The 15460-nt window shown below is 46.0% G+C and overlaps 1 protein-coding gene across 1 annotated transcript in view; it reads right to left on the bottom strand.

The window, feature by feature from the left end:
- Positions 1-8049, bottom strand: part of JAG1 (jagged canonical Notch ligand 1) — a 34853-nt gene extending 26804 nt beyond the window's left edge. Inside the window, exons 1-2 of the mRNA XM_084261506.1 lie at positions 7596-8049; positions 6339-6644 (exon numbers count right to left, since the gene is read on the bottom strand). Coding sequence (XP_084117632.1) covers positions 6339-6644; positions 7596-7673 — 384 coding nt within the window. The 5' untranslated portion in view covers positions 7674-8049. The remainder of the gene's footprint in view (positions 1-6338; positions 6645-7595) is intronic.
- Between the last annotated feature and the right edge of the window lie 7411 nt (positions 8050-15460).

The raw sequence follows: 15460 nt of genomic DNA, 5'->3' as shown, positions 1-15460 counted from the left end.
TTTGTCTGGGAGCCGAGCAATGCTGAGTCTACTGCTGCTTCCTGTTGCTTGTCCTGTATTAGCATTATTTTTGGATAGGCCCCATTATGTTCTGTAATCCTCACTGCAGTCAGTATGGCCACACTATTGTTCTTGGTTAATATTAGCAGTCAATGCCTCTGTCTGGGTGGCCAGACTACAATGTATTCCAATCATAAAACTAGCATGTATTAACTGAACAATGTACTGGGATAGAGTAGGGACACTTGGGGTCCTCCCTTCTCCCCTCCTTAAAAAGAAACCCACCAAAAACCAATCAGCAAACCACCCAACAGCCCTCCTTCCCCCCCCCCCCCCAAAAAAAAAGTATACCTTCAAAAGGTGGGGGGGGTGGGGGGGGGGGGAAGAGGGGGAGAAAAAAAGATGCTAATGATTTTAAGTGATCTCAGCTCTCAGGGTGCATCGTACGACGACAGCATTTTAATCAGCACCTTATCTCATTACAGAGCTATTTTCTCACGGAGCCCCGTTTGTCAAAGACTAACAGGTAGGCCAAGATGTCAATGGTTGCTTTCAACCTTCCCCAACAAGCAGATTACCTGCTCTTATCAGTCCCCCTACCTGTTTAAAGCATCCCACTGATAATTAAATGCACCAGTTACAAAAGGGTGGCAAGGTTAATAGAGAGAATACCTAGTAGCCAGCCAAGCAAAACAGTCAGGTTCACATAGAGCAAGCCTGAACAAGAAGCCTTTCTACTTATTTACCTAAGTGCATAAGAACTGGGTTGAGCTGGTAAAGGACTCTGGATGCTTGACTATTTACAAACCACTTTTACCACTTCTATCCACATTTTACAGTTTCTTCTGAATACTACAAGAGTAATGAGTGGAATTTATGCTTCAGAGTAGTGACCGCAGACCCAGGAGCTCCACAGACTAACAAGAAACGAACACAACAGCTTCTCCTTCTGACATCTTTCCCCATGTTAAGGCAGATGTGTTACCAGCTAAAATTATTGGAACTACATCAATTAACGTACAAAACTTTTACTCCTCAGCAGAATGGCAGAGTCAAGCTTAATTTGAACTTTCAAAACCAAACCTGGTGTTGGTATTGCCTACACAGAAATGCTTTTAAGTAAAAAGTTTGTGTGCGTACTGCAGGGCATCAGACTTAAGAACTGACGTTGGACTAAATGCCACATATGCCAGTGCAAGCCTCTTGTACAGCACATCATCATCTCACCTAATTAGCTAAGGCACAACTTTTCCAGCTTCAGAACTCATTTACTTCTACTCCAACCTTCAGTCCACAATGAAGCGATGTCGCCTTCACTAGAATTTTAAGCATAAAGCATCGATTTCATGCAATTTATTTTATGCCATGCAGACATTCTGACATACAGCTGCATAAGCAAGCTGACAGTGCTGGATGTATGTAGTCTGAGAAAGTTTAGGGGTCAGCTTCAATGCCAAGCCCAATCTAGCTGCCCCTGAAGTTAAACTGGAGCAGGCCTTTATTATAACAAGAACAAAAATTCTGGGAGCAGGCAGGATGAGAATTTATTTTTTAACATATTATGGTAAAGTTAAGTGGATTTACCAGGAAGATTAAGTTCTGAACTGACTAGAACATAACAACTCTTAAGAACGTGCAAGAAGCCTGAAACCAACAAATGGATGCATCACTTCTGTGCAGTCCTGGGAAAAACACATCCTTGTGGATGCTAATTGTGCTTCAGATAGCACTTAATAGTCTCAGCTCCTTTCTGGATAGTCATCCCAGGCAAAGCTCTCGCTTTGAGAGCTAAAGGTTTATTCTTAACTAATTAGCCAACAATAAATGACACAGCATGGGTTTGATTAATATGCATTTTGTAATTATAACAATTTCTTCTGATCTGCCCATGCTCCAAGGTGACCTGTCAGGTATTCTTTAAGAAAAGCTTGAACAATATCTAGTGATTGCTTCCACATGTTTTTAAAAACAAGTTAACTGGAGGGTGGGAAGAAAAAAATAAAACTCAGAAACACAACCTTGGTTTTTATCACCATGGCCCATTTTTTTTTTTTTAGAAGAAAAACACCAGTTGAATGAAATTATATTTTTCTCTCAGATTCAAGAGGCTGTTACTTCAATATGAGCTGCAGTTTCATATTTTGGAAACCTCTTGTGTCAAGACCAGAAAGAAATTGACAAAGATTAAAAACACTGAAGCTCTTTCATTATCGCTTTATAGGCAGAAAACCTCCCAAACAAACAATGCCCACCCAGAAAACATATTTTATGTCTTCATGAACCAGTATTGTTAAGATTTTTCTTTAAAAAGAGGAAAGGCCAAGTATTTTATTTTTTAGAGTAAGGCTGAAGATGTTCCAAACCCTTTTTAATTCTATTTTATTTATGCTAAAGAGATTTAGGCGCTGGAGGTTTTTTTTCCACCTCGGTAGTTTCCCAGTGTGTTGGTGCAATTGGCCCTGATATTAAATAATTACAAGGATCATAATTTCAGGATAAACAAGCTGTTTGAAATTGGAACTATGCATACCAAAGGAATAGCCACGTTTGACCTCCTTCTTACTCAGTCTCGCCAAAGCCCCAAAAAGATCTTTCTGTACATAAAAGCAAAGTTTAGTGCAAAGCTTGGCTTAGTTAATTCACACACAGATCCCTTAAGGTCTAGCACACATCACACTTTGGCTTCTTTAAAAAAGGCAAAGGATTTGATTTACATCAGAGAAGAGCTTGTGTCTACCATGAAACAAAACCTGTTGAGACACACTTTGACAAGTGGAACACGGAAATTCCTTTGTGCCATGCCTTTCTCAATGGCTCCATAAGCCAGGTTTGCCTATCAAGAAAGTCACTGAAGTCTCAAAATGAACAGAAGCAGCAGACCCATGTGGTGTGAGTTTGGGGTTTTTTTAAGTTACTATAACTATTGTTTCGAGGTATTGAAGAACCACTAGCTACTGCAGGGGCAGCTTTCTGATGCACTCCTAGCTCCTTTATGCTGGTCTGCTACCCTGTTTCCTAGCAACTTACTCAAACCTCCCATCACTTAAATTAATTTATGGCCCACCATCTCCTCACCCATTATTCACAGGGGTACATATCAAAACTGACAAGAGCAAACCACATAAGTTTTATTAATAAGACTCTGACACTTCAAGTCTAGGCTACAAGCTAAATCTAACAATAAAGCTAAAGGACACCATTCTCTATTCATCACACAGGAGAACAAGAAAAGAGACCTCTAATGCAATATAATTGTTTTTCACAAATGGCGTAAGGGGGAAGCTTGTCATGGGAAGAGATTTTATCTTTTTCTGAAGTAGCCAAGGCAACAAGACTTCCTAATGTTACTGACTTGAGCTGGAACATCCAAGAAAAGCCTCCCTCAGACAGTAGAACACAAACAATACCTATTCAAAGATGAGCATGAATTTTCAAGTGCAAAATGATTAACATTTCAGTCTAGCTCCTATTACCTTTGCTGTAATTTTCAACTGGATGTGTTCAAAGACAATTCTCATAAGCCACATGGGTAAATTCAATGCTAATCTCAAGCTTTTACTAAAGTCAACAGTATTCACATGTCTAACCAAATTTCTTGGAGTTCTGAAATTTCAGCATCAGATCTGAGTTAAGTTCACTGCTTTATCTGCAGAGATTTCAAAATGCCTGAAGTGATTTGTACACACAAATTTAGTACACATAAGAGCTTTGCCACATTAGATATTCTTTTGTTCAAATGCCATTTGAAAGTCACAATGGCTAGCATAAAAGCTGGGTCCTCTGGAAGTTAAAACCAGGAGGCAGGCTTGATAATTGCAAACAGGCTATCACCACAATCTCAAAAAGTACATTTCTGCATGAGAATACACACGAGTTTATTCCCAAAATTCCAGTCTTAAGAACCAGAGTGCCTGAAGTTGTTGAGTTTTTACACATTTCAAAGGCTGCTCTGGAGTTTTGCTGCTGCTGGAGGATTCCAGTGCTCAATTAGATTCAGCAGGACAATAGAAGCATTTCTTTTACTAAGATGCAGGCAAGCTTAAGAAACTTCTCCCAGGGTCCCAGCCCCCTCCCCCCACCACCCCCCCCCCCCCCCCCCGAAAAAAAACCCCACTCTATGCAAAGACTTCCCAATCCTATGACTGGAGAGGTCAGTAGAAGAAACACGTTCACTTTTCCCATCATTTTTACATACATGCACATATCTTCAGATTCAAGGCACTCGAGTTACTGGGAGCAGGGTAGGGGGCTAGATGAAACTGACTTTTCCGAAAAAAAAGTCAAAATCTGCAACACAAGCACTGCAGCTATTGGCAGAGCTTCAAATACCTCAGATTTTTACAAAGCCCTTTATCCCTTTGATGGCATATTTGATAACAGTTTTATCTCATTTCATGATAGGGACAAAAAAAAAAAAAAGAAAGAACAGAGAAAGAAAGGAAGGACTTGTACTTCCAACAGAGAATACTTTTGTTAACTCTGCTATTGTACTTTGTAATAGTATCTCCTTAAAAATGCAGACTTGATTTCACCCTTGTGCCTCTCCAGCCCTCAATGCTCCCAAAGTCACAACTGACAGAGGGAGGCAGGTAGGAGGCAGCACAGGACATTTCAAGAACACATGGCTGCCTGCAGCACTTGGCTGTAAGACTACAAAGTGGGTGTCTACACTACAGCTGGAGAAGGAATGCTTTTGGGGTGGGTTCTTTCCTCCCCTCGAAAAAGTCTAGGCTCTCCCAGCAACCAGTCCTTATCTAACAGGGAAGGGCCAAGTTTTGGAGGGAGCAAAAAGTCATCGATGTATGCTTCCACCTCACCAGCAGTGATAGTGGATAGGATACAAGATTCACCCCTCCCTGGCACACATCTAAGAGCCCTCCCTCCCCTTGCAAAAATGACCTTAGGCATCTAGGTTAGGATGACTGGATTTTCAAAACTGCTGAGCACCAACATATCCCAAGGCAGTCAGTGGGAAACTGTCTGCTCAGCACCTTTGGAGAAGGGGAGGGAGAAAAAAAAAAAACCCCAACAGTTTTGTTTCCTAGGTGATATCTAAATATAAAAGTTTTAAAAGCATACATTTGGCAGTTTTCAGCTTTCATACCATAGCATCCCAGAAAGCCACCACAAAAGAGAAGCTGTTATATGCACATGAAAGCCCCCCAGAGCAGTCTTGCTCAGTTTTTTTCTCACCCCCAGGCAGCACTGCTGGACACAACACACTGCATCTCCTGGCATCCCAGGCCACAGCCGTCATCTATGTCCAGAAACCCTATGGCCCCAGAGCTTGCATCTGTGGGTCTGTCCTGGGTGATGGCCCTAAGTTTCTGTGCAGTGAGTAGAGGACCCTTCTGCAGAGCTGACCATATCAAAGCTTCAAGCCTCTTGAGCACCCCAGAAGAAATACGCAGCACTGAAGTTTAAGTGAGTGTTCTTTACAAGACCAAAAGCAAAGCAGGCTTCAGCTAATGAAGGGGTCACCCATGCTCTATCAAGGCTGACCATTATTTGCTAGGGCAGACAATGCTGGGAAAGCACCTAGCAAAAGATCCTCACCTGCTTCAGCCATTAACTTTTGCACACAACCAGAGGAAAGCCAGACTCTATTTGAACTGCAGAGGCAAGTAGCCAGGAAAAGGTGTGCCGTGCAGAGCAGCCAGTGAAATGGACCAAAAGCTAAGTCCAGGCTTTCCTCTGTCTTTACCTTCTGGAGTCTGCAAATACCTCAAAACATAGCAACCTTCCCAGGGAAGCTGGCATCTAGTTCACAAAGAATAGCAACAGCAGCTCCCATCAACGCCAAACAGCGCAGCGACATTTCCCCTTGGGAGAAGCAGGAAGCCTTCCCAAACACACTCCAGGGAAGAAGGCCAGCTATGACACACACTTTTCACACGGGATCCCTCTACAGCCCCTAACCCACTGCTGCTCTGGCTTAAGCCCAAGGCTTTACTGGTTAGGAAAATGGAAAATAAAATAAAATTATAAAACCCCCCGAACTTCTGACCTTCTAAGTCTCAAGAGACTTATTCATGCTGTAAAGTGGAGAGATACTGGGTTTGCTTCCCTGACCCATTTAGATCCCCCTCGCTGCACATCTGACTTTCAAATTTAACAGGCTGTGCATTGTGAGAGCCCCAGGGAACAAAAACAAAAACACCACCGCATTTTACTCATTTCTGTGCTGTGGATTCCCGACGGTCTTGCCAAGATGCCTGCTCCCTCCCTAATCCTCGTTCCTTCTCCCTCTCTGCAAGAAGTTAGAGCCCGGCTCACTATGGCCATCTCAAACAGCACCATCCAAGAGAAGCAGAGCCAGCGCAGGCCACTCAACTCACCGGCCAGGCAAAGCTGAAAGGGATAACTATCCGGTTCTTCTCATTATTCCGGTTGTACTTCAAATTGAAGGTATTTCCTCCAATGACAGGAGTGGATTTGGATCCAAAGCTGCAAGGACCACCAGCAGTGACCCGCGATTGATACTCCTTCAGGCAAACTTTAAAATAGGTATCACACTCGTCTCTGGTGCATTTTCTATCTCCTGGGTTTCGGGTGCCATCACAGCAATTTCCATTTTGCAGTACACCATTCACGTTTTGCATGGATAAGATCTCCAACTCGAACTGTCCCGATGCTAAAGTCACCTGTTAATCCCAAGAAAGAACCGGAGGGAAAAAAAAAAAAAAACCAAAAACCAAACAAACAAAAAGAAAGAAACAAGAAACAGTTACCTCACGGGTCGGTTTTTTTTCCTCCCCCAAATGTAATATACAACAATTCTGCAGACAGGAAAAAGTCATTTCAAGTGTGCTTTCAAGAACCACACGCATAACATTAAAAAAAAGCAACCACTCCATGCTTTTCCCTATCAGGCATCCATGAGAAAGGCTCATAAATCATCCCAACCAGATAATGCCTTTAATGATAAAAAAGAACCTTAAGTGCCAAGCCTGAAAAACAACAGCATAGGGAAGGCTTCTAAATCGTCAGGAAATAAAAGTAAACCAAACCAAGAGTAGATACGTGAGGGTAATTCCCCAAAAAACCCGATGTAACAACTAAAGCACCCTGGAAATGCAAACCCTCTGCCTTCTCCGAGGTGCAGCTGAGGCAGGGAAAACAGCCTCCCTGCTCAAGGCTGCCCAGCTGAGATTCAGACCTTGCTCATTAGTCACCTTATGAGTACTGCAATTAGCTCGGGTTTAAAAACAAAAAAAAAGAAAAAGAAAAGCAAATAAAACGGGGAAAACAACCCTAATTTTGAATAAGAGAGGCTTGCAGTAATTGCACTTTTATTCCGAGGGAATTAAGCCTCGCTGCAAGGAGGACTCCTGCGTCTGCGATCTCCGCAGAAGAAAGTTCGCAGCGCCAGCAACTCCGCTCCCGCGGAAGCTTCGCAGAAGCGCCCAGCGCACCGCTGAGGGCTCGGGGCTTTCTAAAGACCCTCTACCGCGGTCACGGCGGCAGAGCGGCAAAAACCTTGCAACCCGCTCCGCGGGACCGAGAGCCCAACCCAGGCTGGCTGCAGCCTCCCCCCTTCGCCTCCCTTCCCTCCCGCCGCAGCCCGGGAAGAAGCGCGGTGTCCAGGTACGTACCTTTGCCCGTAAGCCCAGCAGGGCCAGGAGGAAGAGGAAGGAGCACGCCGCCGCGGCTGCCCGCCGGGGCGCACGCATGCCGCCGCCGCGCTGCCCGCCTGCAGGCCACCGCCGCCGCTCGCTCCGAGACGGGACGGGGAGGGCCAGCAGGGGAGGAGGAGGAGGCGCCGCCGCTGTTACCCGCCGCCGCCCCGCTCTAATATACCGCGCCAGCCGCGGCGCGCACCCGCGCCGAACAACGCCGCTTTTCAGGCGCTTTCAATAGCGCCCCGGTCTTCAATGCAAAGCAGCCCAGCCTCCTTTTATTCTCCGTATTCTCTCGCCTCCCTCTTTTCTTTCCCTTTTCTTTTCTCTCTCGCCCTTTTTTTTTTTTTCTTCCCTCCTCCTTTTTTATTATTATTGCGATTATTATCCCGATCCTTTTATTTCTTTCAGGTCGCCGCGCGGTGGAGGCGCGGCGAGCCCCCCGCCCCCCCCCGAGACACACACACACGCGCGCACACACACACGCGTGCACGCACACACACACACGCACGCACATGCAGCACACACACCGCCCCGGAGCCGGCCGCCCGTCTGGGAGCCCCGCCGCCGCTCGGCTTCATCTAGCCCACGGCGGCAGGCGGGGAGGCCGCCCGCACGCGCATGCGTCTATCCATATGCATGAGGGGGGAAAAGAGGCGGAGGGAAGGAGGGTGGCAGGAGTAGGGGAAGAGCAGGTACTGGCAGCAAAGGAGGAGGTGGCGACGGCGGCTGAGGAGAGGGTGCAGAGAGGCGCGGACGGCGGCTGCTCCTCCCGAGGGAGGTGGCGGGTTTCGGTCCTAAGTCGCTCCGTCCCGCCTCCCTTGGGAAGCCCCGCACGGCAGGTGCCTCCCGGGCTACCTGGAGCAGCGACCCGCCGCGACCTCGCTGAGGGAGCCGAGGAACGGCGGGCGGGAGAGTTCCCTCAGCGGCGCCCGAGGCTGAGGCAGCGCCGCGCAGAGGAGAGGGCTTTTCCCGCCCGCTGAGGGGACTGTGCGGGTCCTCCCTACCCGGCGGCCAGGCGGCAGCCGTAGCCCTTTACCCCTCGGGGGTGTTTGAAGGGAAAATAAAAGGTGGTGTTTTTACTGTGAAAACTTCCCCTGCCCTCGGCCGGCGGCAGCTTCCGACCCCGCGTTACCTGAGACAGTGCAGCCGTTAAGCGGGCGGGGGGCGCGCGCTCGTGGCGCGACCGTTGAAGGAGAGTGGCGAGGCTGCTGAGGTGACTGCGCTTCCCGAGGGGGAGAAGGAGGGACGGGCGGCCGCCTCGCTGAGGTACTGGCGGCTGCCCTGGCCAGAGGCTCTCCCGAGGGAAGCAGAGGTGGCAGTCGCCTCGGCGGGACTCGTCCCCACAACAGGAGGCCATGGATCTCCCGCTGTACAGGGAGGATAGAGCTGGAAGTGGGGCACGTCCCAAAGCCACGGCTCTAGGGTGAATAATCCTTGGAGGACAGCGCTGGCAAAGTGCAGAGGCTCATCTGCTCTGGAGATGGCTGCCCAACTTCCAAGTCAGTTTTTGCATATGTCAACCACATTCTTTCAGGAGCAGGGTCCGGGGGGACACATAATCAGGTAGTTAATTACCTTTAATGCGCCTTGCCACAGGACACTGAGAAGCCCAACAGTTTGCACAGTAGCAAAAAGTGTCCAGACTAGGTCCCAGAGGAAAAGCAATGCATCAAAGGGCATTGAACAAAATACAGAAAGCCACACCCAACTTTGTCCCTGGTTTGGGAAGTCCCAGAGCTGCTGATCTAGAGGTTGGGTGACTGTGCTGCGAGCTGTCGCTGCATCACTGTCCCTTTCTTTGTGAGGCACTGGAGACAGGAACCTGGCCTACAAGACATTTGGTCTGTCCTATGTCCTTATCTCCTCTTCCACCCTGATCTAATGTAGTAGATGTGTGAATGTCTTATTTCACACAACAGTCAGTGATATAGAGGAAAACAAGATTTCTGACCTAATTTTATCTCCTTTGTTTTCATTTCCTATGGCAAAAGTGAAGGCATACTTGTTTGTGGCTGTGGTAAGGTCCATCCTCTTACGCAGTGCCAGTGAAGCCAGTGGTACTCATGCCCCTAATGCTACAACCATGCTCATATCAGACTCCTGCAGATCACTTCCCCTTTGTGAGTTCAAAACTGCTTACATACCAGCAATTTTGGCACATCTGTGAGGTGCACGGTTGCCAAGTTGTCCTTCCAGCCTCCTTCAACCCAGAAGTTCGAACAGTATCAGTTGTTCCTTACTTGGTGCCATTAACTTTTCTTAGGCGAGTAAACCTTCTTTGTATTTTATCCACAAAGCGGCTGGAGTTTGGCAATATGAGAACCAGCACCTCTCTTCTTTTTTTTTTTTTTTAGTGGGCGTTGGTTAGCTTCTGCAGCCTGTTTAAGTGCCACACATGGGCTCCTCTGGGCCTTTATATACCCTGGTGCCTGCTGGTATGCTCTGTACCTTTAGGGCAGGTCTGAAGTTGGCCTTTCTGCAAAAGGTTACTCCACGTGTTTGGTGCTTAGGAAATCCAGAGTTCTGGTTCCCACAGTGCTTGTGACTCAGCAGCGGAGCTGCCCTTAAACAGAATTACTTGTCCAACAACTTAAAATGCTTTGCAAGCACTAATGGATTAAGCCTCCTGATGCCTTGAGATGCAAAGTATTACTGATAGGTAAACCAAGGCAGAGTGTGAGTCATGTGCAGAAGCGCATTGCAAACCCTCTCCCTTGTAGCCCTGAAATAAATTTTGACCTCATGGGGGTTGGGAGTAAAATCCCCTTAATTGATTAAGGCCGGAATTTCACCCTTGGAAGTCCTATCTCCTTTTCTTCACTGAACTCTCAAGGCCAGATCTTTAGCCACTGCCCAGTGGCACTGAAAACCAATTGAGCATGGTGCATTACGCAGCCTCAGGATCCTCTTAAAATGCCCATTTCACTACGTATACAGTAATGTACAAATTGCTGCATGGGGGGGGGGGGGGGGGGGGCTGAATGGTAGTTGCTTTAAGTAATCCGATACTGGTGCATGTAAAATTCCTGCTGCAATGCTCTGTTTGCATGTGTCCATGTTTCACAAGGTGCAGAGCCAACTTGTCTTCCTTCGAGGCCGGTGAAGAACTTTTCAATGTCTGGCACTCAGCTTTTTACATTGCGTAAAGTTACTTCCTGCTAATCTTCCTATTCTGACATAATTACATTACATCCACATTAGAAGCCGTTATAAACATCCAGTGTGCCAAGGTCCAGTATTACAGGCAGCATTTTGCTTCGGGCCTGCAGCAGTTCCCTAATATAGAATTAGACCCTGCTTCATTGAAGCCACTGGGAGAGTGCCCAGGGCTTTGGTGGGATCACAGCCTTTAGAGGGAGTGCCTAGCTTACGAGGGTCAGGTGTCGTGAAGTCGATTCTTTGTGTTAGGAAAGTTGTAATTTCCTTTTAAAGCTCAGTGACTCATTGAATCATGGCTATGAACAATCCCACAGGATTTCCTTAGATTTGTGATACCTGAAGGGAAGCTTGGAATGGCGCCCCTGGAAAAATTCTTTGTTCAGGGACCTGATCCATCTCATTTTCAAGTCAGTGACTAAACTTCTCGTTGCTACTGCAATACAGGTCACAACAGCTGCGTCAATTGTGGGGGCCTGATCCTGCATCAGCCTTCAATAAACCAGCATGAAGGGCTACCAGGGAGGGACTGGTTGAAACGTGGAATCATGTAGTCATCATGAATTCATAAAACTTGACGGCCTCATTTCGCAGCAAATGAAGAGGCTAGAGGAGACCCTTTGTTTCTATGTACATTTTCATAAAAGTACTTTTACTTCTTGAAATTACCAGCCCTCTAAAATTCATTTGCAGCAGTTTTAAATATAATTCCGGGCAAATTGAGGGAGAGAGTGAAAATTTCATCCACTTGGGCAATCCTTTATCTAGGAGTTAAGCCTCCCAGTTGCACGAAGAAGAACCTATCACTACTGTCAATCATGGATGAGTGAGCTTTTAGATAAGACCTTTCCTATAATACACTCATAACACTTTATTTTCCTCTTGCTGTACTGGAACTGACCTCCCCACTTGGGCGAGTGTCGCGGAGGCAGAGATAGGGACTGTGCCGTGCTGCTTGGCTGACACACATTTCAGAGCAACACATTCCAGCAGATGAACCCATTTGCACAGTTGAGTGATCTAAACTTAGAAAGCTAATTTCTCTAATTACAAAGTGAGACTGAACTCCTGTAAAGCTTTTCATCACCTGAGTGCAATGGGAATTGCACTTCCATAATCATTTAATGTTTAGAAACTAATTAGAAAGCGTTTTGTGGGGAGGCCACACCCCGTGTTAGACTATTTCACAAATGCATCAGGAGAGAAAACTACCTGTGATGAGAGAGTTGAGCAAGTGGCAGAGGTTAGGAGGAAAAGTAGAGTTTACCAAACACAGAGCAGTGCATTCCAGCTTCCATAAAAGCTTCAGTTCTTCAGAGTCAGGCGATTTCTTAAAGCTGTATCTCTAGGTAAGTTTCCAAATGTGACAAAAGATTCTGGAGAAGATGATGTTCTGGTGACCAGAGACCCACATCCCATTTGTTGCCAAAGTCCTCTTTCACTGGAGCATGTTCTTAAGGGACTTAAAATCTCAAAGCCCTGTTGTGTATGTTGTGCATGTGCGTTTGTACCTTTGAAATTCCCACCATAGTTTTTCACACCCTGGAATTAAAATGAGGCACTAAATCTATTTCAGAGGATACTCTGAGAAGGCTGTGGGGTACTCAGAAAGGACTGTACCGAGAACCAGTACAGTCCCTGAAAGAGTTAAGTTGTAGAGCAAAAGTATTTCTATTGTAGAGCTTTTATGTTTTATCCAGCTGTAATTAACTGAATCCATAACATTATTGCTTTCTGTCACAGCTTAAAATTAAGACCTTACTCCATTCCAGAGAACAGTACTGTTTCTCCTTCAGTTTCCTTTATTTATATGCACATAAACCTGCTTTCTGTTTGTTTCTCTGTTAACCCTTCAAGGATCGAATGCCTCCACACTAATCTGTCAACGGAATTGCTTTGTCCTTCAGTTATCCTCCCTGGTGATGGGGCTCCTATCCAGCAGTGATTTGGTCTCAAATCCCTGCTGTCTGAAAATGGTGGAGAGCTGGGACTAGTGTTTCAGGTCTGAGTTAGGTAGGGGTACAGCTTATCAATCTAGAGTAGCCTCCAGTAGGTGCAAAGACTATGACGCTGAGCAGTACTGGCATGTCTGTCACAGACAAGATGACACTTTCATTTGATAAGCAGTAACCTCAGCTATTCTTGTCAGTCATAGAAAAGACTGCACTGAAACCTCGGCTGAGCCGTGTCACCAATAAACAACAGAGTCTTCAAGGGAGCTCCAAGTTTCTAGTAGGGTTTTCCTCGCAGCTTTCTACAAGGGTGCTTCTTTTCAGCAATTTTATTCTTTTTGGCAATTTTATTAAGTGCTGAGATCAAGTTTCATTTTCTTGCTATGAAAGCATCAAAATATCCGAAGTTTTCATGTAGATTGTTTTCTCTTCATTGTTAAATGCATGTGATGGTATGTGGTTAATACAAACTATCCTGTGACTGCAAGACTGAAGAATACAAGGGTGTCATTTAGCTGAGGAAGTTACTAAAACGAAGAGGTCTGCAATTAGCAAGTGTAAATTGGGGTATGCAGTATATGACTTCTTGCCCTTGCCCACCATTAATCCATGGCTGATTGAATATTCTAGGCCTTGAGTTTACTTAGTCCTGCATGGGGGATATAAGGAGAGTTGCTTCATTTGGAATGAAGAAACATCTAGAGGAGTTAAGATTACTATTACTAAAATTCAGGTTCAGCCAAAAAATACAGCCAAAAATACAAATGTGCCTAATCAAGGAACAAAACCCTTCAAGTTCGGGATGTGCTTCAGTAACTTGCTGGAATGGCTAGAGAGTTGAGATTTAAAGTTGGGTGGGTGGGCAGGAGTGACCCTGCTAATCTCCAGGGGAAATGTTTCTCCAGGGAGTTAAAGGTATATACAGTGGCACAGTGGCCTGTGTTTATTGATTCCTTTGGCACTGCCTGCTCCCTGGCAGAAGGAACCTTTCAGTATCAGCTAAATATTTTTAGATAAAGCACAGTCCGCGGGGGGTGGCTAGCATCCTTGGTGGTACAGATAGAGACAAGGACCTCAGCAAAGGGGCTAAAAATGACTTTCTTTGTGCCTGGCTTTGCAGAGGAATTGAAAAAAACCCCTATACTCTTGATCATTCTGCATGTTCCAACAGTGCCACTGGCATGCAGGTGTTACATGCATGTTCATTGGTGGCTTTTTTTGTCACTGATCATGCAGTGAGGGATGTAATCAGACTGTGTGTTAGAGCCAGCAGCATTCAGAAGAGTCCCAGTCTGTTTTGATTTGAGTTCTGGTGTCGAAACACTGCATTTTGAACAGGGTCCATATTAACTTTGGCAGTTAATCACTTGAGCTTCTCACACTCCTGCTCTGGAGCTACCTGTGAGCAAGATGCTTGCAACTATAGCAGGATAGTGGAAACAAGAGTTAATGAGAAGTAATGGAATAAGAATAAGCCAGGGGCCAATAAAAGGCCTTCTTCTCAGATGGGGAGTACAAGCAAGATACAGTGCCCTGTCACCCTTCCTCTCTGATTAGAGGTTTTTCTTTGCTCTTTCCACAGTACCTTGAAAGTTTTATGTTTCTGCCTCTCTGTCAGCTGTTCTGTCTCATGTTTTCAAACAGACAGGAGATGATTTTTCCTTCAGTTGTTCCTGGTCTTGGCCCTCAGTTAAGGACCACTCCAAGTGTGATGAAGGACATCCCCAATTTGTGGCACTGTGACAGCAAGACATGTTTAGTGAAGACTTGAATGAGAAAAAAAACCTGGCTGTAATTGGACCAAAACCCCAATTAATTTCTTTGAAGGTAATGGCATTACCCAGTGTGCATCCGCTTTATGTCTGAAAAAGGCCACAGACTCTCACAGATCTGCAATCTGTGTGTTGCCCTGAATAGTTGGGGATTTTATATATATAATGATGATTTTTATTTACTGTGGCAGAGGGGAACGAATGAGGATCTGCCATGAGTTGAATAGAAGTAATTCCACACCTGTCCCTTTAAATGCACATTTGTGGTTGGCCGCCTTTTATTGTCCACCCTCCTCCGGGGCTGCCAGGGAGTGTGAGCGTGTGTGTGTGAGTGTAGAAGGATTTCCCAGCCTGGTGGGTGACCCTTCATCTTGTTGCTCAAAGCAGTGGTTTCCCTCCCCTCCTTTCTTTCCAATATTTATTGGAAGCACGTGCTGAGGAATCTGTGAGCCTGCGATGCTAATGAGTGCGTGGCACAGAGCAGAGCGGGGCACCAGATGCAAAGGGACAGGCGCGTTTCCTAATGAGGGAGTCCCGAGACCCATCTGTTGAGTCTCCTGGGCCCTCAATGAAGTTAGCTGCGCAAGGTTGCCAGAGGAGGGTTTTTTTCTCTAATGCTTTTAGTTCTCAACAAGTGCAATCCTGTATAGAGCAGCATGTCATGGGGTTAGGCTTTGTTGTTACTAGCAGATAATGTGACTTTGAAAAGAACGCCCCCACCCCAGCTGAAAGGAGGATAACCCTCCTCTACCCCCTTCCTGCCCATCCTCCTTGCTCAGATCAATAACAGGTCCCTAGGCACAAAGCCTGCATTCTTTTATTCTCAAATTAGAGCAGCTGCAGCAGCAACACCACAGCTCATTGGAAACCTATTAGCTTTTGAAAGACTTAATCCAGTTTGAAAATCACTAGTGTTTCTCAATCCTTCACGCACTCACTCCTGTAAGAGGCAATATTC

Source organism: Gallinula chloropus (assembly GCF_964237585.1).
Source record: "Gallinula chloropus genome assembly, chromosome: 3".
Classification (NCBI taxonomy): domain Eukaryota; kingdom Metazoa; phylum Chordata; class Aves; order Gruiformes; family Rallidae; genus Gallinula; species Gallinula chloropus.
This window is presented reverse-complemented; position numbering and strand designations above follow the sequence as displayed.